This window comes from Accipiter gentilis, chromosome 5, assembly GCF_929443795.1.
Source record: "Accipiter gentilis chromosome 5, bAccGen1.1, whole genome shotgun sequence".
NCBI classification, from domain to species: Eukaryota; Metazoa; Chordata; class Aves; order Accipitriformes; family Accipitridae; genus Astur; species Astur gentilis.
The window spans coordinates 4,754,463-4,778,906 of NC_064884.1; the positions used below are offsets into that span (position 1 = coordinate 4,754,463).

At 56.1% G+C, this 24,444-nt stretch overlaps 1 protein-coding gene across 3 annotated transcripts in view; it reads right to left on the reverse strand.

Moving 5' to 3' along the window:
* Positions 1-5,209: 5,209 nt before the first annotated feature.
* The window catches only part of TECTA (tectorin alpha), a 30,799-nt gene continuing 11,564 nt past the window's right edge, over positions 5,210-24,444 (reverse strand). Inside the window, exons 1-19 of one of the 3 annotated variants that reach the window (XM_049800226.1) lie at positions 21,851-21,986; positions 21,586-21,765; positions 20,710-21,280; positions 19,560-20,152; positions 18,485-19,058; positions 16,704-17,314; positions 15,816-16,377; positions 14,233-14,432; positions 12,271-12,654; positions 11,305-11,591; positions 10,933-11,213; positions 10,648-10,758; positions 10,094-10,296; positions 9,239-9,402; positions 8,832-9,080; positions 8,133-8,295; positions 7,742-7,829; positions 6,956-7,072; positions 5,212-6,452 (exon numbers count right to left, since the gene is read on the reverse strand). In XM_049800226.1, coding sequence (XP_049656183.1) covers positions 6,340-6,452; positions 6,956-7,072; positions 7,742-7,829; positions 8,133-8,295; positions 8,832-9,080; positions 9,239-9,402; positions 10,094-10,296; positions 10,648-10,758; positions 10,933-11,213; positions 11,305-11,591; positions 12,271-12,654; positions 14,233-14,432; positions 15,816-16,377; positions 16,704-17,314; positions 18,485-19,058; positions 19,560-20,152; positions 20,710-21,280; positions 21,586-21,765; positions 21,851-21,877 — 5,478 coding nt within the window. In that variant the 5' untranslated portion in view covers positions 21,878-21,986 and the 3' untranslated portion in view covers positions 5,212-6,339. Of the gene's footprint in view, positions 6,453-6,955; positions 7,073-7,741; positions 7,830-8,132; positions 8,296-8,831; positions 9,081-9,238; positions 9,403-10,093; positions 10,297-10,647; positions 10,759-10,932; positions 11,214-11,304; positions 11,592-12,270; positions 12,655-14,232; positions 14,433-15,815; positions 16,378-16,703; positions 17,315-18,484; positions 19,059-19,559; positions 20,153-20,709; positions 21,281-21,585; positions 21,999-24,444 lie in introns of those variants that run through there. The other 2 variants (XM_049800225.1, XM_049800227.1) reach the window with 2 other exon arrangements.

Sequence of the window (24,444 nt, forward strand, 5' to 3'; positions counted from 1 at the left end):
TGAGAACAAACAGACCACAGCGGGGGAGAGAGAGAGAAGACTGGCAGGAAGGGAGGGATAGCGGCACACCAACAGAGGACAAAAACAGGCCTATAGAGAAGGCAGAGAGATGTAAGAGCAGCAAAGAGACACAGAGAAATGCAGCACCCAGGAAAAAAAACACCAGTGATTCAACAAGTGGAGACACACACAGGAAGCCAAATAGAAGCAAGTCAGAGGCGGGGGGGGGGGGGGGGGGGGAAGGGGGGGAGGCAGCAGGATGGGAAGAACTGAGAGCAAGAACAGATAAAAGAACAATAAAAGACACAGAGGGAGAGACCAGGGGTAGCAGAAGTAGACACACAGAGGGACACAAGACCAAGAGGGAGACACCCGCTACATGAAGGAAGGGAGCAAGGGTCAAGACAGAGACAGAGAATAGATACAGAAGAAGGACACGGGAGGTGGCGGTGGGTTGAGAGCAGACAACAGAGGGAAGATACAGATAAAAAGAGACAGAAAAGAAAACAGGGGAGACAACAGAGAAGAAACCCAACAGAGGAGAGATAACACAGAGAGTGCAGAGGGGGACAGACATGACAGAGAGGGCCAAGGGAAAAGAGCTACACAGGGCAGAGACACTCAGAGAGACAGTGGGAAAGGGGGGGGGGGGGACAGAGAGAGCAGGGGGCGAGGCAGAAACAGACAGGCCCAGGGACACAGAGGCTTATTAGCAGCTGGGGCAAGAGACCGAGACCAAGAGCCATTGCAGGGAGAGAGACAGACACACACGAAGAGAGCAGGGAGAGGGAGAAACACAGAGACAGGGAGACAGACAGGGGAGAGCAAGGCAGAAAGAGATAGAAAGCGAGAGAGGCATAGGGCAGAGAGACATGGACACACAGAGGGAGGGAGGGAGCTAGCCAGAGAGCAAGGGAGCCCTCACCACCACCAGTAGAGTAAGCTACCTCCAGTGAAGACAGACAGATGCTCCTCACCAGCATCAGCAACTGACTCCATTAGTTAGCACCAGGACAGAGACAGTGAGAGAACAAGAGACCAAGAAAAAGAGCATCCAAACAAAAAAAACCAAAAGCCCCCAAATAACAGACCAAGGGCAAAGGCTAAAAAGCTGGGGCGGGGAAGAGGGAATGGGAAGAAACAGGAAAAAAGCCAATAGAGAGAGACAGCAGTGGGAGACAGGGACACAGAGACACCGAGAAAGCAAAGCACCTACAGAGAACAATAGAGCACATAGTAGATCAAGTAAGAGTTAAAAGTTCAAAAGAAAATGGGAGAAAGACATTAAGAGAAATATAACACAGGCTGAGAGACAGACAGAGACAAAACTAGAGATACATAACATAAAGCCAAGGAGAGAGCAAGGGCAAGAGGGAGAGCACTACAGACACATACAGAGAGACAGAGACAAGAAAGGCAGGCAGCCAGAGAGCATGGGATAAGAGAAAGACAGGTAGTCAGACAGACAGCAACAGGGACAGGGACTGAAGTAAAAACACCAAATATGAGAGAGAGAGAGAGAGAGCGCACCTTACAAACAGTGAAAGAGCATGAACAAAGAAGAGAAGGCAGGCAGAAAGGCAGGCAGACAAACCAGGACAGAAAGAGAAACAGAGACACACAGATTAAGAGACAGAGAATACCAGAGAGACACAGAGAACAGGGGAGGGAGACAGATTAAGGGAGAGAGAGTCGCCAAAAGCAAAGAATGGCAAAACAAGAATAGACCTCAAGAGAGAGATGAAAGAGCAATAGACAGGGGTGGGGGGGAAGCACATAAAGGGGGAGAGAGAGGGAGACAGGGGAAGACACTGTGCAAGCTCCCACACCCTCTCCCAGAAAGTAGACTAGAGCAGAGTAGAATAGAACTAGACAATTTCACTTGGAAAGGAGCTACGACAGTCATCTAGTCCAACTGTCTGACCAAATCAGAGCTGACCAAAGGTTAAAGAATGTTCTTAATGGCATTGTCCAAATGCCTCTTAAACACTGACAGGTACAGGCATCAAGGAAGCCTGTTCCAGTGTTTGACCACCCTCTCAGTAAAGAAATGCTTCCTCGTGTCCAGCCTGAACCTCCCCTGGCACAGCTTTGAACCATTCCCGCGGGTCCTATCACAAGATACCGAGTGAAAGAGATCAGCACCTCCCTCTCCATGTCCCCTCCTCAGGAAACGGCAGAGAACAATGAGGTTACCCCTCAGTCTTCTTTTCTCCAAACTAGACAAACCCAAAGTCCTTAGCTGCTCCTCGCAGGACATGCCTTCTGGCCCTTTCACCAGCTCTTTGGCCCTCCTCTGGACTCCTTCCAGCACCTTCACATCCTTTTCAATTTCTAGCACCCAGAATTGCACATGGTACTCAAGGCAAGGGCGCACCGACACCGAGTACGGCAGGACGATCACCTCTTTTGACTGGCTGGTGATGCTGTGTTCAATGCACCCCAGGATGTGGTTCACCCTCTCAGCTTCTGGGGCATGCTGCTAACTCCTACTGAGCCCGCTGTCAAGTGGCACCCCCTGGATCCCTTTCTGCAGGGCCTCTCTTGGACCACTCCTCTCCCTATTTGGACTTGTGCCCAGCATTACTCCATCCCAGGTGCAGAATCCAGCATCTGGACTCATTCAGTTTCATCACATGAATTGCTGCCCTATGCTCCAATCTATCTAGATACCTCTGCAAAGCCTCTTATCCTTCAAGAGAGTCATCTACCTCCCAGTTTGGTATCTTCAGCAAACTCACTAATGATGCATTCAACTCCTATGTCAAGATCGTTGATAAATATATTGAACAGAACCGACCCTAGAATAGAAACCTGAGGAACGCCACTGGTGACCGGTCGCCAGCCAGATGTAGCCCCCTTTGCTACAATCCTTCGAGCTCTGCCCTTCAGCTGGTTCTTCGCCCGGCATGCCGTGACCCTGCTCATTCCACAGTCTGACAACTTGTCCTGAAGGATGCTGTGAGGGACAGCATCAAAACCTTACCAAAATCCAGAAAAACTATGTTGGCTGCCTTCCCTTCCTCCTCTAGGTGGATGTCCTTATTGTACAAGGAGATCCAATTAGTTAAACAGGACTTTCTCTTTGTGAACCCACACTGACAGAGCCTGATGATTGCATTACTCTTTAAATGCCTTTCAATAGAACCCAGTATAATCATTGCCGTTATTTTTCCAGGAACTGAGGTTAGACTAACAGGTCTCTAGTTCCCTGGGTCTTCCCTCAAGCCCTTTTTGTAGATAGGGATAATGTCGCCTAGCTTCCGGTTGGTGAGGACCTTCCCAGACTTCCAAGACCTTCAGGAGATGATCAAGAGGGGTCCTGCTATAATGTCCACTAGCTCCTTTGGTGCTGCGGAATGAATGTTCAGCCGGTGCAGATGGTCCCTTACGAGTTCGGGGTCCACAAAAGGAAAGACACTGTTCCTGCACTGGCAGTTCTCTGACTCGGGGGACCGGGTGGCCCAAGGCCTGTCAGCTTTTTTAAAGACTGAGGCAAAAAATGCATCGAACACCTCTGTGTTTTCTTCATCTCTGTTCGTCCAATGACCATCCTGAACAAGTATCACTCCAACCTTTTCGTGAGACCTCCTCTTGCTATTAACATACTTAACAAAGCCCTTCTTCTTATCTGAAACAACACTGGCCAGTTTCAAATCTAACTGAGCTTTGGCCTTTGAGGTCTGCTCCCTGTCTATATGAACCACAGCTCTGTCATCTCCCCACAGGAGACCTCGCTTCCAGAGATCGTACGATTTCTTTTTCCTCTGAAGCTCCGCGAAGAGTTCCCCATTCAGCCCAGCAGGGGTTCTGCCCCACTTGCTTGACTTGTGACACAGGGGAATTGCCTGCTCCTGTGCTTCTCAAAGGTGGCTTTTAAAGACTGACCAGCATTCATGGACCGCTAAGCCCGCAAAAGCAGATTCCCAGGGGACTCTGCTAACTGACTCCCCAAAGACCTTGAAGTTTGCTCTCCTGAAGTCCAGGGGAGCAACTCTGCTGTCCTTTTTTCTCATTACACTGAAAATTTTAAACTCAACCATTTCATCATCGCTGTAGCCAAGACAGCCACCTACCATCACATCCCCCACGAGTCCTTCTCTGTTCACAAATAGCAAGCCTGTGAGGACATCTTGCCTAGTTGGCTCGCTGAGTACCTGTGACAACAAGCTGTCACCTACAAACTTCAGGAATTTCCAAGACCTGCTCATGACAGCAGTATGATATTCCCAGTTGATGTCTGGGAAGTTGAAATCTCCCATAAGGACAAGGGCTGCCGATCCAGACGTTTCTCCTAATTGCCTATTAGAAGAACTCATCAGTGCTTACATCCCAGCTGGGCATTCGGTCATAGACACCCACAACAACATCTCCTTTGTTTTCCATCCCTCTAATCCTCACCCAGAAGCTCTCAACCACAGTGTCACTACCCATAAGGGCTGTACAATCAAATCTCTCCCTTCCATAGAGTGCGACACCTCTGCCTCGCCTGCCCTGCCTATCCCTCCTGAACAGCCTGTAGCCTTCCATCCCAGAGCTCCAATTGTGGGACTCCTGCCACCAAGTCTCACTAATAGCAATGATATCATAGCTCTGGGAGCTGACCAATGCTCCTGGTTCATCCGATGCTCCTCGTCAGCCTCACCCTCCATCCCCCTGCCCGCCCCAGCAGAAAGGGCCCTTGCCAGACAGGCTCCCATGCTGGACCCCCTCCTCTATATCGAGCTGTGCCTCGCGACTGCTCCCGCTCCCCCCAAGAGGCCCCTCCCTGCCAGGCTTCCCCCCAGCTGCAAACGGCCCCTCGCTCCAAAGAGCGCACCAGCGCCAGGAACGCCAAGACAGCACCGTGACAAGACTGCCACAAACCTGCCAGACCCATGTCGGCACCACTCACCCACGCCCAGACACCAAAGACTTTGGCTCCTCACACCAACCGCCCCTGCTTCTGCTTGTCTCCCCTGCAATGGCAACCTCCTCCCATACTCCACAACGGCCACCAGCCAGGAGGATGGGCACACAGACCATCACCCACCAGGTTCACAGGTGACTCGCTTGACCGCTGCCCACCTCCAGCCACTGGGCTCCTCAGCTCTCCCTGGGACCCTGGCAGAGAACTCAGGTGCCCCCTTCCCTCCCCACAACAGCTTACTACTCCCTCCATCCCCCTGCCCCAATTCCAGCTCATCCGATCCATCTAATAAAGTACAGGCACACCACCTCCTTCCTCCAGCTCCGACCTGGGCCCTTGGCTCTGGCATGACCCGTATGTGGCCCCTGCCCAGCACCCTGAAACCCACGCTTCTCACCCCTCCCAGGGACCCTCTCCGGCCCCGGCTGCCTCTCCCCATCCTTGCTGCCATCACGCAGGACGCCACCACTTACGAAGGATTACGACGCTTTTTATTCCCACACAGCCATTTCACAGAGTACAAACACAAGACAAGACACCAACACAGACAGTCTCCCCCACACCCACCGGCACCCCCAGGCCACTCTCAACTCTCCCGCCGGGTGTCCCGACGCCACCCCGTGCCCACGGACCCCAACCCTGCTCTTGCCCTCAAAAAACTCTGCCACGGCACATCACGCAAACAAGGGAGGGAGTTCCGTCCCTCATTTCTCTGGCTCTCACTCCTGCTCATCAGAAAGTACCCCTTTCCAGACATTGGGACTGGCTTGTCACCACCACAGCGCACTAAGAGGCTTCCCAGACCCCCGAGGATGAGCTCGGCCCTCCACCGCACACCTCAACGAGACCTCTGCTCTGGAGAGCCAGAGGGCGACACACTCCCAAGGTGTCACGACATCCAACGATGATGTCGCGCTCCTCCGGCCCGTGACCTGTGCTGCAACACCTACCTCTGGCCAAGTCCGTGTGCTCGCAAGACACTGATGGCAGCTCCTGAGGACTGTGGAGACTCACAGCTGTCCATGCGAGGGGACGGCGTGTGCTCCGTCCCATCCCGCGCTACCAACAGGGGTACGGGCCGCCTACAGTGTGTTCTATGAGGGAAAGCCTGGGAAAAAGCTGTAAAAAACCCCCCTCAAGTCCCACAACAATGATGGAAAGCTGCAAAAAAACCCCAAGTCCCGCATCGATGCCAGAAAACTGCAAAAAACCCCCAAGTCCCACATCGATGCCGGCAAATATCCAGCCGCGCCTGCCACACAACACCTTCACGGTCCACATCTGATCTCTCTCCAGATCAAGTACCTCTCTTGCCTCCATGCAGCAGGATGGGTCGGAGGCAGCTTGGCCGCTGTGGGGGTGCTGTCTCCTACCCTACAAAGACTCAGGCTGACGTGAGAACAGTACTTGGCTGGGCGACGGAGCCGCACCTACGAGGTCAGGTCCCGCAGAGCTGCGCACAGCCACAGCCATAGCCATAGCCACAGCTGGGCTGCCACCAGAAGGGTCACTCGGGCACGGTGCTCCCCTGAAGAGCTGGAGGCTGCCAACGCAACAACAAGACCAACGTGAGCTGGGGCCCTGGCACACGCACAACAGGCACCTCCTTTCCCCCCGACACCCCAGGTGCCCCACAGACTGCACCGGCCCCGCACCCTCCTGGATGCCCCATCTCATGACTGGGCCCCTGCCCTCCCACAAGCCCCTTGCTGGCCTCCAGACTCTACCCATGGCTTCTACTCTACCCTGCCACTGCCCTGCACCATGCTATACACCATCACCGCTCTTGCAACTGACCGCCTGCCGGCTCTTCAAAGTCCACCATCGTTGGCCTCACAGCCCTCAGGCGCCGCACTGCCAAGCACCTCTGTCCCCTGGGGATGGTGTGCATCCAGCTCCCTGCCTTCCACCTCCCTCCCAGCTGCAACGTGCCACATGATCCAGCCACCCTCCCCACACCACTTGCCCCTATGGCCCCTCAGCTCGGGCACAGAAGCACCCCACTATGCTTGCCCTGACTCCTCCTGTGTTGCCCCCGGTACTTGCCCCTGCAGCTCTTGCCATCCCCTTGCAGCGTCCCCGTCACACAGCTGCACAGGGGTCCGTCCGCCCGGCTCGTGCAGATCTGCTCGCAGCCTCCGTTGTCCTCACACCAGTCTGATCCTGGGCATAAAGAACAAAGGACACCTGAGCGATGTGCCCAGACCCCAAGCCCCCAGTCCTTGGCTGCCTAAGACCCACACTCCCTGCTACAACAAGGGGGCCCACAAGAGCACGCCGGCCACCTGCCAGGCACACCCTCATGTCACACGTGTCGTTGGGGTGACGCTAGGACCCAGCTAGGCTCCCATCGTCCCCCGTGATCCCAAAGCAGCACCTAGTCTGATGCTCACAAACCTCCAAGGGCCTTTGGGGAAGACAAAGAGGAGCAGCCACAGCACAGGGCCAGAAACAGAGCACCCCACAACACCCTGGGCTTCCGCTGCCCACCCTGCCATCATGCCGGCTCCTGTGCAACCACCCACGGACCCCTAGGAACATATATCCCCAAGCAAGGTGGACCCTCAACGTGGCCCACACCTGCACCCATCCGACCCGCACACGCATGCCCTCCACCCTCATCTCCCAGCAGCAAAAACCCCAAGGGCTCTCTTGCACTTGTCCCAATTCCTGCTCAAAGGAACAGCCTCTCCCCACAGGACACGTGCACGCACGCTCCCTCGCCCCGGGGTCCTGCCGTGCCCAGGCACTGCCCTGCAGCACGCCACTGGGCTCAACCCGGATGGTCGACAAACCCCCCCCAGCCTTCCTTGGGGTCACACACACACTTACGCTTCCTTCTAATAGGGCCCACCGAGATGATCTGCTCCTTGGGCTCCTCGGCAAACACGCTGGCCTTCCTCGTGTGCTGAGGGCAGTTCTACGCAGGGATAAATGCTGCCTCCATTACTCTCGGCCCCTGCCTGGGCCCCCTCCACGTCCCTCCAGCCGGCCCAGCTCCCGAAGGGACCCTGCGATCAGCCTCACAGAGCACGGGTCCCAAGGCGACCTGCCCATGGCAGGTCTCTCCTCCTGGCACCCAGAGGGACACACGACCCTCCCGCCCTCGCCCCCGGGGCTATGTCTCCAGCCACCTCTCTGACACCGGGTCAACCGGGCTTGCTGCGTTCCTCTGGAGCCATGCAAAGCGAGCGACACATCCCTCAGCACTTGTCCCACTTACTATTTTGCAGGAGTATTTCTCTGAATCACAGAGGGAGACAGCACAGTGGAGGTGAACTTCATCATAATCCCCGATGAACTTGAAGACGGTGACGTGGAAGCGACACGTCAATGACACCCCATTCTCCTCTATGCCGATGGTGTTGTCCTTCATGTTTTGGCACCTATGCAAAGCACTGATGCTCGCCCCGGCCCTCCCATGACCGAGACCCTCCCTCGAGGGACGCTGCTTGCCCTGTCCCCATAAGGCCCCTTGCCCTGGGTCCTGTGGCAGTGTGCTTAGATCTGATGGGGATGGATGAGGGCGTTGCGCCCTGCCTCTGTAGCATGACCTCTCTGTGGCACTTCCAACTTCATCATACTCCCGCTTCCCAAGACATCTCCTCCATGATCCATGTCCCCCCATCTCCTACAGAAGCCCCGACTCCCGTGGCCTCGGCGACATGAGGAAGGCCACTTCTCTCCACAGCCAGGACTCTGTCGCATGGGGGGCCTCTGGCTACCTCTGCACTAAGCAAACTAAATCCTGCACTAACAACGCAAGTTGCCCTGTGCCCCACCTTTTCCAGATCTTAGTCAACCATCTCGCTGACAGAAAGGTCCCTTGCTCCAACTGACACCGCCGCCCCTTCGAGCGCCCAGCCTGACAGATGTGACAAAAAACAGGGCGTGCTGGGCCACCTGGCCCACGGTCGCTTACCCTCCCTCGATGATGAAATAGCGCAGCTTGTCGTTGCTGTCCCGTGAGGGGGTAGCATAGCACTTATTCAGCATCAGGATCAAGTGGTTGGAATCGGCCCCGACGACAAAGACCCCCACATAGAGCACGTCCCGGGTGGTGAGCACCACCTCACCCTGTCGGTAGGGGTGCTTGTAGGATGAATTCTTGTACAGGGCCATCTTGGTCGTGAAGCTCCCTTCTTGCGTTGGCACCGTCAGGTTAATCACACTAATGATGACAAACAAATACTGGCTCGGATGGGCGAAAGGCTACGAACCCTCCACTCGGCATCTTGCTTCGGACCCTCGCCGCTTCACCCTCCGCCTGCCTGCCCGCTCCTGTGCCCATGTGATGGGAGAGGCTGTGCAGCTCGCCCCAGCTCCTACCTGAGCATTGGCCGCACGACCGAATCCAGGGAGATCTTGATGTCCAGCTCGTAGGCACAGGAAAACTCCACATTGATGGTCCGGTCCCGGGTGATGATGTTGCCTGTGTTGTTCGCGCTCTCGATCCACACCGTGTTCTTGTACACTATGTGTGTGCTGTTTGACTGCAGAAGGAACGCAGGGCATCACTGGAGACCGGTTGTCTCCGTTCCCCTGCTCCTAATGAACATGTCAGCCCCTAAACGAGCCACACAACAATGAGGGCCCTGCAGCCTCTCCACCACCCTTGGCCAGAAAGGGTACGGTTCAGCAGGGCTAGGAACCGCTGGGCAGCATCCTCAGTCTACAAGACCTGCCTCTGTTTTCCTTAACCCCTACCGCATGAAAGCACCAGGCATGCCCCCACCCCGCCCCCGGTGTCAAGCCAGGCCGCTGCAGAGGAGGACTGCCCGGCTGGTGTGAAGACACACCGCCTCGATGCCCCCCACGCCAACAAGTTCCTCACATATGTAACAGCTCAGAAGACATGGACGGCTCTCCTCAGCCTCCCAACTACTCCTCTGCCCTCTCCTGCATCCTCTGGTCCAGGACACCAGTCAGTGAGGCAATGGTGACCCCACGTGCTACAAAGCACACCTGCGACCTACTGCCTGAGCACAAGCTGCCCTGATGGGTGGTCAGAGCTACATGTGCATCCCAGGTGCCGGTCGACTCTCAGGTCCCTTTCGCCCCATCAAGCCACCTCCCACATGTGTTTCCCCCTCCTCTGCCCTCAAGTTGCACGAATGAGAAGACACCCAAGATGAACAGCCTGGCTTCTGCTCCCAGCCCCCTGTGCCCCGTACCATAGCTCACCTGCACCACATTGCCACAGTTGCCTTTGGTGTTGTTGATCTGGAAGGAGATGAAGTCCTCCCCTTCAATGCCAGGGCAGTGGCGGTCATTGACCCGCACCCCCTCACGCTCAAAGCCCAGCTGGAACAGCTTGCACTTTGAAATGGACACCTCCATTTGGGCAGCTTTGCAGGTCACCTCTGCATCAATTATGTCATGGGTGGCTGGAGGAGAAGACGAGGCAGCTGCAGAACACCACAAATGGCACCACAGGTCCAGGCTGCCAGCCCACCTGGCCCTCCTCCCCACCGCCACAAACGGGACAGGATCATCTCCTGCAGCATGCCCTGCCCGTCCGACATCCCTGCGGCTCAAAGGACTCCCGAGCCAGAGATGCCCATAATGGGCTCTCCAGAAAACCTGCTCCCATCCTGAACCACTCACAGTGGCAAAACCCACCTCTGCAAATGTCCCGGCCCTTGGCATCTCCCTTCCCGAATCCCTGGCTGTACAACAGCCTAAAGCCTGCCTGTGCTGCTTTGTGACAACCCTGCAGGCGGAACCAGAGGACTCACTGTTCCCGTAGGGCGGGGGCTCGATGCAGCCGCACAGCTCCCCACCGTTGTCCAGTTCACAGCTGCGGTTGGGGCAGTCGGCACCCACGCAGGGATCTTCCACCACTCCTGCTAAACAGCACAAGACAAAGCGCAAACACGATCTTCACTCTTGGGCTGCAGGGTAGGTGCCTCTGACCACCACGGGCCACCCCCACCCCAGCAGCCCCACTCCCCCTCTCCTGCCGGTTGTGGTCCCGGCGGGATGTGGCTCCCCTCAACCTGGATGGCCCCTGGCTCTCTTACAGCAATTCTCCTTCTCGATCCACTCAGTGCCCAGGATGCCAAAAGTACGGCAGGCCTCGCCGTAGGCAGCCAGCGAGCCACACAGCTGGACCTTCTTGTGGTTGTAGCAGCCATCCAGAAAGCAGGACTCGTAAAAGGGCAGGGGGTCCAGGAGGCCGTAGCAGGGCTGGAAGAAGCCTTTCATGTCCGTCAGCTTCAGGCAGTAGCTGTCGCTCTGCAGCTCCTGGATCTGCACGTTGTCACAGGAGGCGGCATACTGCGAGTACTGCAGCTCGTTGCAGCTGTGGGCACCGGACAGGTCGCGGGGGCTCCCATCATGGCCGGCCCCGCTCCCGCTCCCGCCCGGCAGGGAAGGGCCATCTGACAGCTCACCTCTTCTGCATGCCGTTGGTCTTCCAGCTCTGCGCCAGCAGTACACTGCTGACCGCCGGCTTCCCCCGCAGCGTCGCATAGTCATCTGTCCGGTCACCATTGAAGTTGCCACAGAGGCCACACACCTTGTTCTGCAGCCGCTCCCCAATGGCGATTTTGATGACGTTGAAGCCATTGTAGCGGATCTGGATGTCGGGGCTGGAGTCGATGACCAGGAAGCCCTCCTGGCTGAAGATCTTTGTGGAAAGCCCCGTGACAAAGGGGATGCTCACATGGCTGCCGTTCACCTGGCACAGGAGAGGACACGAGGCTGACGTCCCTCCCGTCCCCTCCACCTATGGATGCGAGCGTGAGCTGTCCGCAAATGGCTCCGCAACTGCCTCTCACTGTCCCGGCGATGAAAATGCACCACCTTGTCTTTGGCAGGGGCCAGCACATCCTCCTCCTTCTTCCAGCCCGACTGATCGCTCGTTCTGAGCACACTACCTCCCTTAAATGCCTGCATGAGGCTGTGCCACAAAGGGAGACCTACTCACATGCAGAGGCTCTAGCTTGGGACTCATCGCTCAGCAGGAAAGGGCACAGATGGTGCCCTTCAGAGACCAAGCGACACCGCAGCGACAGCCAACCCTCTGTACCCCTCTGCTCAAAAGGACGGCTTAGCTCGCACCACAAAGGTGGACAGGTACGCGACTACAAACTCTCGGGCTGTGGACGTCCTGGCCTCCTGCCAGCCCTTTTGTCCCAGCTGGCATCCTCCCGCAAAGCCCAATGGATGACAGCTGCGTCCTTCACCCATACAGCTACCTCGACCGGGACGCAAAGCCACCAATGGACCCTACCAGGACTCTTGCGGAGACCGTCGTGCGGTCCCACGTGCCATCCTCCTCTGCTCAGGACTGGTCCCCTAACGCCCAGCCCGCAGCCCCGCTCTGGAGGAGGCAGATGTCCCTGACGAGACCTTACCTTGACAGTATTCCTGTCACTGATGAGGATCTGCTCCTCGTTGATGTAGAAGTACACGGGGGAGATGATGGTGAGGTTGGGCGAGGACCACTTGTCAAAATTGATGATGAGCTGGAAGGAGAAGTCGGGCAGCTTCTGGCAGATGGTGGAGAGGACGAAGGCGCAGTTGGCGGGGAAGCGGAGGAAGGCCCCATCGAAGGTACGGAAGACGCCGCCACCTGCCGCCAGGCAGAAGGAGCTCCTGGTGCTGAAGCAGCCACGGACACCATTGCGCAGGGCGCACTCCTCGTCCGACTTGCAGTGCCGTGGGTCGCACTGGATGAGGTTGCGCCGGAAGCAGCGGCACCGGCGGGTGCAGTCTCCATTCCAGAAGAGCTGCTTGGGCTGAAAGAGGAACCCATGGCTGGCTGGCAGGGCCGGGGACCCCTGCCCTACCCTCTGCGGATGCTTGGGCCAAGGTTTACACCCCTCTGCTGCACGGCAAGTGAGAGCGGGTAACGAGGACGGAGAAAAAAGCACAAAGAACATGCTGGCAGCTCACACTTAGCTTGCAACATCTCGGCTACCCATAGGCACAAGGCAACTGCATGTTTCCACTACCACCACAACCTCCCTCACCTCTCGTACACGCAGACAAAACACAGCGTGCTAAATACCTCCTTGACCTCTTTCTTGTGCCCTGCTGGCCACCAACCTGTCCACTAGGGTCCCCATATGACAGTACCCCGATACTGGCTCCTTATGGCTGCAGGGCTTGGCAAAGACACCTTATGGAGCACAGTTTCACTGACACAAAATACAACCTGCTATAATATGAGCAGTGCCACCAGCACAACACCCTGCTGAATCAAACTCCCAAGTAACATCCAATAGCTACAAATAAGTGCTTTTCATGTGAAATAGTAAACCCATCTCACATGGAATACCTAGAACAACGTGGTCATACAGTACTGGACTTTGGCACTCATCAAATCCAGTCTTCCTAGTGCCCGCCCTTTCTTCCCCTTCTCCACCAGTTCCCTCCCATGCCTACCTGACACCAGAGTGACCCTCGCCCAACAACCCCATGACGATTTTGCCAGACAGAAAGACTTGCTATGCAGCACACCATGGGGGGACATCTCTCTCCACTCTACCCCCGGTACCGCCTAGAGCTGCGAAAGCCCTCTGCTACTGCTGCATCATCCCTACCCTCGCCAACAGCCATGGTTTCCATCACTAGCATGGTACCAGACTCTCGCCTTGTGGAGTCTTACCAACTCCACTTTTCCACTCCTCTAGGAGATACAATTCCCACGGGGCCTCGGATGGAGGCTTCCTTGCTCTACACTGACCTTCCTCACACCGGAGCTCTGAAAGAGCAGCCATCTGAAGCTCTTGGGCTGGAAACAAGACTGGTGCGGGCGAGGTGCTTCTGACATGTAAGCAACCTGATGCGAGTGCAATCTGGTAGTCAGATCAGACCTGGACCCCAGCCCCGACACAGGGAGTCCTCCAGCAGGAGCGACAGTAATATGCTCTGCAGCTCAGAGGAGGACTTGGGACATTGCAGGACAGCTTGGCCCCAGCAAACACCAGCAAACATCCCACAGACCATCGCCAGGGCTTTGCTACAGAGCCCGCTTCGCCTCTCTGCGCTTCCACTAGACGTACGTCTGCCCGCTCTGCCTCTCGTTCCCCGCTCACTCTCGCTTGGTGCAAAACCACCAGACTTCAGAGCAATCCCCAAGCACAGCTGGGGACTGGCAGACATGCACAATGCTGATGAAGGAGAGGACCTGTGCCTCCAGGCCCTGTGGAGCAGTCTCTCTGCCTGAGGCTACGATCCTGGCAAACAGACCCAGCGTGACACCAGTACGGGCCCGGCCTGACTGATGTCCTTGCTCAGGGCACGAGACTCTGCTCAGAAATATCAGAAAGAGGGTGAGAGAAAGCCTTGAGAGAAGGACATGAGCGGCGTACCTCATAGTATTTGCCATCAGAGTAGCAGCCGCAGTTGTGGGGAAGGATGCAGCTCTTGCCGTTGAGGACGTAGCCGGAGTCACACTGGCATCCTTCCACGCAGTAGTGGCTGCAGTCACTCTTCAGCCGGATGGCGGCACATCGGGGCTGGCACAGGGACACACAGCTCTCGTAGTGGCTGTTGGGGGGACAGCTGACGGCTGCGATGTTACCAGAGGACAAAATGGACACAAATTAGCACCCCGGACAAAATCAACCTGGCGGCCAGCTGCACCTGGGGCCGTAATCCCCACCGCTGCTGTCCCTGGGCAGCTAACTCCCCTGCCAAGGTGGTTAACACAGACCACATTGCCCAGAGAGGTACCCAGAGCAACCAGGCATGCAACTGAAGGGAAAAGGCAGACTTTGTCCCTCCATCCTATGCTGCTTGCCAGCTGCCTAGTCCAAGCTGAGCAATGCTTCTCTGTTACTCACCGCTGTCTCTGAGCTCCTGCGCACCAGTTTCTCAAGAGCTCTTTCCCGTGCTCCCTGCTCTCCCACAAACAAGTCTGCTCACTGACGCCAGATTAATGTCTCCCTGCAGGAGGGATTCTCGTGCTGGCCCTGGGGCCTTGCAGGTAGTTTACGGAGCCTCCATGCTCTCATTGTGGGGACACTTTTCAGGGGACATGTTTTTGCTGAGCTGTCGGAGTGTGAAGCCCGTGAGGAACGCTGCCTGTGCCTGAGCAGGCTGCTTCTCCCCACGCCCCACTGGGGACCATTTCAGACCCGGCATGTGGGTGCTGGTCAGTGGCCTTGCCGCCCCTGCCCTGTGAGAGTGATGCCTTCTGAGCCATGAATTTGCTCGTTAGAAGGAAGAACAACATAAATTTAATTTTCAGTCCTGTTAGCAAAGACAATTACTTCCCATCTGATTTGCCAGATAGATCAGCTGCCAAAGAGGCTTGCAGCCCCCATCCTTGGGAGCCTAATTGAACACTGTGTCGTACGTAATCTTATTGATGAGAGCATGCGGCATCATTAGAGCAAACACGTACTCCTGGCTTTGAAGCTAACTAATATAATTCCTGTTTAACAATGGAGGGACAGCCAATAACTTGTGAACTGGAAGCTTCCCCCTTTCCATTCCTGCTCCCACTATACTGCACGCAGTTTGTAACAACTCCAAGAGAACATAGAGCCCTAGACCCAATCCCACACCTCTCCCTCACCCAGCAAAGTGCAGGAGGGACCGGCTGCCGGGCTGTCAACCTCCCTCTCCCTGGTCTGCAGACGGGTCGGTCTGGCGTGCTCGGCAGTGACTACATGCACACCTACTGCACTGCTGTAGCTCGCCGCTCCGTCACCTGCCCCCTTATCTGGCAGGAAAGGAGAGGACTCCTGGAGCCATCCCCAGGCACTGACCAGGGGGATCTGGGACATGTTTGGATCAATGGCCTGGAGGTAGCAGGCACCCGCTAGAGCTCCATGGGGTGCTCTGCTACCTCTCTACAAAGTGACCTCCAGCAAGTGCTACAGCTATGATGGACAACCCCAGGAAGCACCTCTAGAGAAGAAGGACCCAGAGGCAGAGTGGCACTTACAGCACGAGGTGAAGTTCCTCCAGCCAGTAATGGCGATCCCCTGCGTTTGGCATGTGCTGGCATAATTCTGCAGCCAGCTGCAGGCCGTTTGCATGGCTCCCCCATCAACGCAGGTGTCAAAGAGGCAGTTCTTGTAGAAGAAGCCGGGGCTGATCTTGCTATGGCATTTGGCGAAGACACCGCTTTGGCTCGGGATGAGGCTGCAGAGCTGCTGGGGTTTCCAGAAGCCTTCCACCTTCCCGCAGGCGGGGCAGCGGTCACCGCAGCCCACGCGGCAGAATGCATCCCGCTTCGCCCAGCTCTGGACAAAGTCGGCGACGCTGGCAGCTGGCGTGCCACCCATGGCTGCCAGGTCATCTTCAGGGTTGCCATTGTAGCGGCCGCAGAGGCCGTAGGTCAGGTTCTGGAAGCTGCGTGGGACGGTGACAGAAAGAAAGGTCTTCCAGTCGTACACCACCTTCAGCCCAAAGTCGGTCTCGACCACGATGTGAAAGCCGAAGGCAAAGATATTCACTTTGCCCTGGCCCAGTTTCAGGGGCAGGTAGAGACGCTCATCGTTGATCTGCATTGAAGGAAGCAAGATGCACCCTGAATGGGAATGACAATTGAAGCTGCTGCAGGAGGATACGAATGAGGGTGGCTCAGCACTCCCAGAGCAAGGTCCCCGCTGGGCCTGCCTCTACATCCCAAACAAGGCAGCCAAAGCGGAAGCCCCCTCCAAAAGCTGTGCCTGGTGGCAACCTAGGGACAAGCCAGAGCATACGCACTGCCCGACCCCTGGAAAACCTTGAGAGCCATAAGGCCTCTTGCCTAGGGAATCGCTCTGTGGCTTGGAAGCCACGGCAGGGAAGAATAACCACCACCCTGCCCTTGTGGCCACACACTCACCAGCACAGTATATTTGTAGGCTCGGTGGATGACGATCTTGTAATTGAAGACCTCCACTTCGACTTGTTTCACCCACAGGGCCAGAGAAGTGTCCCGATCCTCGTTCTTGGCTGTGACGGTGAATGCCGGGAAAGTGTCCGACCGCTCCGACCTTGGCCGGGCTATCGTGGTGCACAGGACCAACGCACAGCTGCTCTGGTAGTCAAAAGAGTAGCCATCAAACGTCAGGTAGTGTCCATAGCCAGAGATGATACAGGAGGCATCAGTGCGGACATGGCAGTAGTAGAGGCCATTCTCCTCCAGGCAGTACTCGTCGTCCTTGCAGGAGACGTTCTCGCAGTACACGCTGTTGTCGGAGCCATTGCAGTAGCAGAGGAAGTGGCAGGCGATGTCCATCCAAAAGGTCTGGTTGGTGGCCAGCTGGCGCCCCTCGAAATTGCAGCCACACTCGCCACGGGGAACACAGCGTGTGCCACGGAAGGCGAAGCCCTCGTCGCACTGGCAGCCCTCTGCGCAGGTGTCCGTGCAGACGGGGCCTGTCGCCAGGGTCTCACAGGTCTCCACGCAGCTCATGCACTCCTCGAAGTGACTGTTCTCTGGACATGCGAGAGCTGCAGGGCCGACAAATGTGGAGCATGAGTTCCCCGCTCCGGCAGCCCTGGGGCAGCATGGGGTGAGGGAACAGGCAAAAGGTGGGAACAGGATGAGCGGTGACCAATGCGGGGGAAAAAAAAGCAGCTGGGAAACAGTCCCAGCACCTTGCCAGGCACCGTCTCTTCCCATCCCCTTTGCTACCCCTTCTCCTCTCAGCCATTGCCCTCCTCACATCACAGCCCCGTCCCACCACGTGCTGAGCAACACCTGCTCCCACTATTTTGGAGGGTATAAGGTCAGGGCTCGCCAAGGGATGCCTCCCTCAAAACTCCACGGCAGAGACAGGGGCTGCCTCCCCACCACATACTTCCACACTGGGGATTTTTCACATTCGCTTCTGAATTACGAATGTTTACGCATCAATGGCAAGTTTATAGCGACAGAGCTAAAAACAAGTGTTATTCAAATTATCCTCTGGTGGTGGCGTACAGCACTGTCAGACACCATCTGCAGCTCTGGAATGCTCCTACACCACATCATAAAACTTCCAATGCCTCCTGAAATGCCACCCTGAAATGGCTACATTGGGAAATCTGTCTCTGCCGGCACGAGTGCTAATTAGAAACTACTGTCAGTATGTGGGGCAGTGCTGCCTTGCCTTCAGGCTCGTGAGATGTTGCTTTCCTACCGCAATTTCCCTTTCCCTTCCATATGCTGTGCGGGAGAGCGCTTTGTATGTGCCGGCCCTCCTCACGGCAGAAAGCTTTACTGGGCATAGCTCTTTTGAAGGCAAAGCTGATCTTTGGTTGACCGTTAGGGAAGAGAAGAGGAAAATAACTCCAGACTGCCAGCATTTAAGCACCTCCACCCCTACCCCTTCATATGACTTTGGACAAATAATGCTGCCGTTAGTGCCGTCAGGTCAGGGCCTCCCTCCCAAACAGCCCTTCTGCTATTGAGTGTCTTCCAGGCTGGTGACAGAGAAGCACCCTCTGGGTAAGGGGTACCCACTGGAGATGAAAGAGGAGGCAGGGGAAAGAGAACCCGTACTTTTCAGCATCCCGTAAGAAAAGCTGCTCTACCTCTGCACACCCACAAGCTCCTAACAAAAAGACTTTGCCTGGGGTCGGCGGGATCTACATCCCCTTCTCCCCGTCCTGGGTACTTAAAAGCTTTGGCAGACTCACGGCAAAAACTGTGGCTCCTCCACTGGCCGATGTCCACCTCGGCGTTCTTGCAGGCGCTGGCGTAGCGTGCCACCGAGTCGCACAGCTCCGACCGGTTGCCTCCACTCTGGCACAGACGGAAGAGGCACGTCCTGTAGTAGGCCGAGACGTTGACCACGCTGTGGCACTCCAGGAAGGAGCTGTTGGTAGGGTCATTGATGATGCCGCAGTTGGAGCGGCTCCTGTAGGACTTGAGCAGCTCCGAGTCGTTGTTGCAGGCCTTGAGGAGGTCCCCGCACTCCCCGTTGCAGATCTCATTGAATGTGGTCCAGCTCTCCAGGAAGAGCTCCAGGTTGTCTGTGCACTTGCCCTTGGGCAGGCAGAATTCATTGCTGGCATTGCCGTCAAAGAAGCCACACAGGCCCCCAGTGCAGTTGAAGTAGGCGGTGGAGAGGTGGATCTCCAGGAGGCCTGAATCATAGTAACCAATAGCCAGGAGCCCCTCTGACTCCATCATGGTGCCATTGTCGCTACGGTAGATTTCCAGGCGGCTGGAAGGGTGGAAATAGGGCAGCTCCACGTCATAACCGTTCACCTACAAGTAACAAGCGGATCAAGATGCTTCAGGGAGGCCAACGCAACTTTGCACGGCCGTTCCTGCCTGCCAGCCGCACGGTGCTGGGTACACCAAACGCTTACTGACCAGGACCCCACCCCTCCAAGGCCAGGAGCCTCCTTCAAGTGGGAGGATACACTGTTTCCTTGCATTTTGCCCCACAAACAGAGAATTTTTTTCCAGGGAAAAAACAAGTTGCAGGAGACAACCGCAACATCGGGAAAGTCTCCAAAACTGACTCAGCAAGCAAATGGGAATAACGGCGCTGTGACAACAACTGTGCAGGCACCTAAAGGGCCTCCACGCTGTGGTGGCCCACACGGGCTTCCTCCAAGTGCCACCATAGTGTTCAAGGCCCCAACCTGGGGGAACAGTCCAGGGCCACAGACCCACAAGCCCCTTTCCAAAGGGACATTGGATCACAGTGTGAGCCACCGCCTTCCATCCCGGCGTGGGCTGCCCTGACAGCAGCATCTTTACCTTGATCTCTGACAGGCCAGCGCCTCCAATCTTCACCTCCTGGCCTACCGCCTGGATCCGCACGACGCGCGGCCCGTTGGGACCAGATCCGGGCTTCTTTTGGCTGATGTCCACTTCGATGAAGTCCGGTCTCTCCGGGCAGGTTTTGAGCAGCGTGTAGGAGTGCTCCAGTGGATAGGGAAAGGTGACGCCGTCAAATGTCTGTAGCACCTGGTTCTGCCCCACCAAACACAGGCTCTCCCGCTTGGGGTAGCAGCCCCGGTAGCCGTTCTCAATGGTGCAGACCTCTCCTTCAGGGCAGGTGGTGTTAAAGCACCTGGCATCCCCGCCATCCTCACAGTGGCACTCCACTGTGCAGTCTGCTGCCGCCCAGAAAGACTCCCCGATGGCATAATACCGGCCGTCCACATCGCAGCCACACTTCTGGACGGGGACGCAGCGGTCCATGCTGAGGACGTGGCCCTCGTTGCACTCGCAGCCCTCGGTGCACGGGAAGGCACAGGCCAGTGGGGCCGTGAGGTCCGAACATGTGGCAGGGCAGCTACTGGTGCACACCGAGTAGTGGCTGAGAGCTGGGCACTGCACAGCCATCGCTGTGGGCGCAGAGGGGAGACAAACAACAGGGGTACCATATTACAGCATGGTTCGGGGCCAATTACCTCTTTCCCATTGACTCACAACAGAGACAACACAGAGTGACCCAGGAGTCCCGCTTGATGGTAGAATTGGCCCCTCCATTTCCCTCCCCTGCCTCCCCAGCCGTTCTGCTTCTGCAAGCAATAGCTTCTCAAAAATGGCCGCAGAACTGTCGAGCCTCCCGCAGCTATTTAATGCTACAAGCAAGGAGGGTGGGCCAAGAAGCGTGTCATCGGCCAGTCCTCATTCCAGACCAGCCTCCATCTCTCATCGTGGCAGCCAATGATCTGCAGAGCAACGTGGACCTCTCGCCTCATACCTGACTCATGTCACCCTTTTGCTGGTGCAAGAGCCTGATGCCACGGAGAGGAGGGACCAGTTGGCTCTCACCTGACTCCCTCCCCTGGATTCCTCTCCTCTCATCTCATGTACTGCCGGGCACATGGGCGGACCCCTGAAATCCCTCCCCTCCTCCAGAGGGGAAGGCTTCCAGCAGGAGCATGCAAACACTTACCGCATCCCGTCTGGGCACGCCACTCTCCCACCGAGATGCCCAGGGCCTGGCACACCGTGGCGTACGCCTGGATGGCTTGGCACAGGCCAGTGCCGTTATCCCGCGCGCTGCAGAGGTCATAGACACAGCTGTGGACGAAGGCGGTGGGGTCCACGATGGCACTGCACTCCCACAGCGGCCCGCCGCTCTTGTTGATGAAGCCGCAGTATTCAGAGGTGAAATAGAGAGACTCCGTGGCAGCATCGCAGAGGCTGCAGTTGTCCAAGCAGCCAGGCGAACATTTCCGCTCAGGGTGCGGCACTTGCCAGCTCTCGCCCAGGTCCGGTACAGACACGGCCAACCTCCCGTCTGAGCGGAGGGTATCGTCCTCAGGGTCTTTATTGTAATTCCCGCACAGACCGCACGTGGCGTTGATGTATGTGCCTGGAACGGAGACGGAGGCATAGTGTTGTCCATCGTAAGTCACCAGCAGGCCAAAGTCAGTTTCCAGGGCTGTGGACAAGCCGCTTTGGTAGACTTTTATTGCGCCCAATTCCAGAGAGATGGGTAGGGACACCACCAAGTCATCCACCTGCGGGAACAACACCAGAGCACTGAGCCGGCGCATGAAGTACCAGAGCCCTCATACTGGGACACAGTCAGGAGCCGTACAGCTCTGTTACAGCGTCTTAGGGTTAGGGACATATGCAGAAGGACAGCCGTCGGTAAGCCACAGGCTTACCACCATGCCACCATGCCTGTCACCCATGCCCATTTCCCAAGGGACACGCGGGGCCCAGAAGTGCTGTCCCATGCTCTCCGGGCTGCCATTGCGGTCTCGCCACTGCCTCGGAGGAGCCAATGTGACAAGTTTTCCCCTTTCAGCAGGGCTCTTACCTTTGCTTTCCCAAAGCTGCCCTTGGGGAGGACGATCTTGTGCGAGTAGACCTCCACAAAAATATCCCTCAGCCAGGAGACAGAGGAGGCGCCTCGGTTCTCGTTCTTGGCCTCCACGTTGAAGTAGGGCAGCTGGGAGCCTGGCCAGCACTGCCTGGCGAGGAGGTAGGAGCAGGAACCCTGGAAGTGAAAGAGGAAGCCATCGAAGGTGTGGTAATGTGGATCTCCAAACACCACGCAGGTGCTGCTCTCCACCGGCACGCACTGGAAGAACTTGGTCTTTGGCTCGCATGCTTCAAAGGGGCCGCAAGCCATCTCCTGGCAGAAGATCTCGTTGTTGAAGTCCAGGCAGCGGCACTTGGTGGTGCAGTTGGCGTTGTCCCAGAAGATCTCCCCTTGACGGAGAAACTGTCCTAGAAAGACAGAAAAGGAAAAACCCATGCTACATCACTTCTCTAAGCAGAGGAACATCCTCTAACTGCACCGTGTCAGTCCTCAGAGGGGTCTGCCAGCCCTACGACCAAGACTGCCACCAAAGTGTCCTGCTGCCGGGCTTCTCAGATGCTTTCTTTGCGCAGAGCCAGCGAGAGCCACTCAGCAAAGCGCTGCGATCACAAGCTTCATTTTCAATGTACGGTGTGTCCCCTTTGAGTCCTCCCTGCACCACAAGGCCATGGGATGGTGCGAGTACTGTCATGAATCTGGGGTCGGTGCCGCACCGTGCAGGCTGGCTAGCTTTGAAGTTATTCCTTCTGTTTTAGACACTCGCCACCATCATTCTGCTTCAGTATCGTGGGACACAGGAGCCATTTGTGCTAGTTTCTCAAAGGGAAAGTCCACTGGTAAAGCTCGTGCCTTTTGGAGGCCATTTCCAGCACCGTCGCTGTACTTGCACCATTCTTCAGCTTAGTTGCCATCTCTATAATGCCTCTGTTCACATAACTTTGCCAGTCGAAGAGCGACTCTGCCATCGGTGGCCCAGAAGAAATTTGCTCCCATTCAGAAAGCACTCATAGTACTTATGAAACCAAAGAACTGTTGATAAGTAACTTCCACACCATACGCCAGTGACGATGGGAAACGATGAGTGATCCCACAGCAATAGACTGAGCAGACTTGTTACACGGCAGTACTATAAAGGGAGGCAGGTTTGTCTGGTGAGAGACGTGAGAAGCAGAGAGAAGACGGGAGAACAAGGGTGGCAAATACCCGTGAAAGTTTTCCTCTCCTCCATATGGCCGTCTTTCACACTTCTCATGCACGCGGCTTCCGCCGTGCGCACTGCCCGAATTTACCTCTGCTAAACTTTTTGTTCTCTTCCCTGCCTCCTACAAATAAAGCTATTTTCCACTTCTCTGTGACAAACAACATCTCCTCTTAGCAAGACCCACTTGCAAGGGCTCCCATGCCAACCATTCTGGTGCGGGGGATTTGGGCAAACGAGTGCCATTAGGCACAGCGGGCCCCCTCGCCTCAGATGCCTCGCGCTGCATCTCCTCTTGTGGAGGGCGACTGGCTGTCCACCGTGAAACACAAATCCAGGGGCGGGATCTACCTACGCTGCCCTTGTCACGCCATCTGCAAAGCCAAGACTGGAATTCAGCCCCTTTGCAAAGTCCAGCCTTTCTTCCTGGGGTTGGCAGCTGGAATCAGCTGGAGGGGTTGGACCCAAAACCTCTGCCGGGGCTGCAAGAGCCTCCGGGTCTCATGGGCCTTCTTCAGTACAGTTCAAAACCAAGACATAAAGAAGCTGCATGTCTCAAAGTGGTGACATCTCCAGTGTCTGTCGGCAAGTGACAATCAATCCTCTCTTGACTCCCGGAGCACGGTGGACGCTCCTGACAGTTTTGTCAAACGGCAACGCAATAATCTCTCTGCAACAGAGTCCCTGTGCAGTTGCTGTGTGCAATTATTAATCTCTTTATAACCCCACAGTGTTGGTGACACATGCACACATACTGTAACTGGTGCAGGGACGTGGCATTTGTCCCACCTGGAAAACCTGCTATTCCTCTTGCAGAAACAAGGGAAATGGGACCACACCATCAGTTTTCCTACTCTGGGGGCAAGCGGAAATTGCTGTCCCCAGGTCTTTCCCGTAGCCACCATCAGCATCACAGAAAGGAATCAAGATGATGGCTCAGTGGCATTCTATTCCTGCAAAACACTCGAGCTCCATCCGCCTTTGATGTTGGGTTCGGATTGTGCTTCTGGGCCACAGAAATGGAGGCTTACAATCACACCATGTTACTAAAATCCCAGGAAGGGAAAAAACCTAGCACCAATGACAGTTTTGTTCGCTGGTGGTTGAAAGCAACACCAAGAATGGAGAAGACTCCCTAGTATTTATTGACCCCTCTCAGTTTTCTCAAAGCTACCAAGTCAGACCTCGGCTGCACTGAGAATTCACTGCAAATACTACTTGTGAGCTAGGTCTGGCCATCCGTAAGTGGACTGATGTTCCCCCTTGGGAGAGGCAACGCCAACGGGGACAAAGGGCAAACAACGGCTGATGACAGCTTCTTCGCATATGCTGCCGAGGATGCTCTCCCACCGTGCCCACGCTGCCACGAATGACAAAGATCTCTGTTCACTCTTCAAGGTGTTAGCCTTTTGCAATGGGCAGACTGACAATTATCGCTGGAAGTTGGGCGATGGCTTTGCGCTGCGTGCAGCAACTCAGAGACGCGCACGGGACCCAAACCCCGCTCACGTGTTTCTGTCCCTACAGCTGCAGCTCGAGGGCATGCCTTGGCAAAAACACAAATCACGCAGCAGCCCAGAGCAGTCAGACACCTCTCTGCCAGCATCCCAACAGCTTTACCTTTTGCTACACTGCACCCCAAAACTTGAAAAAAA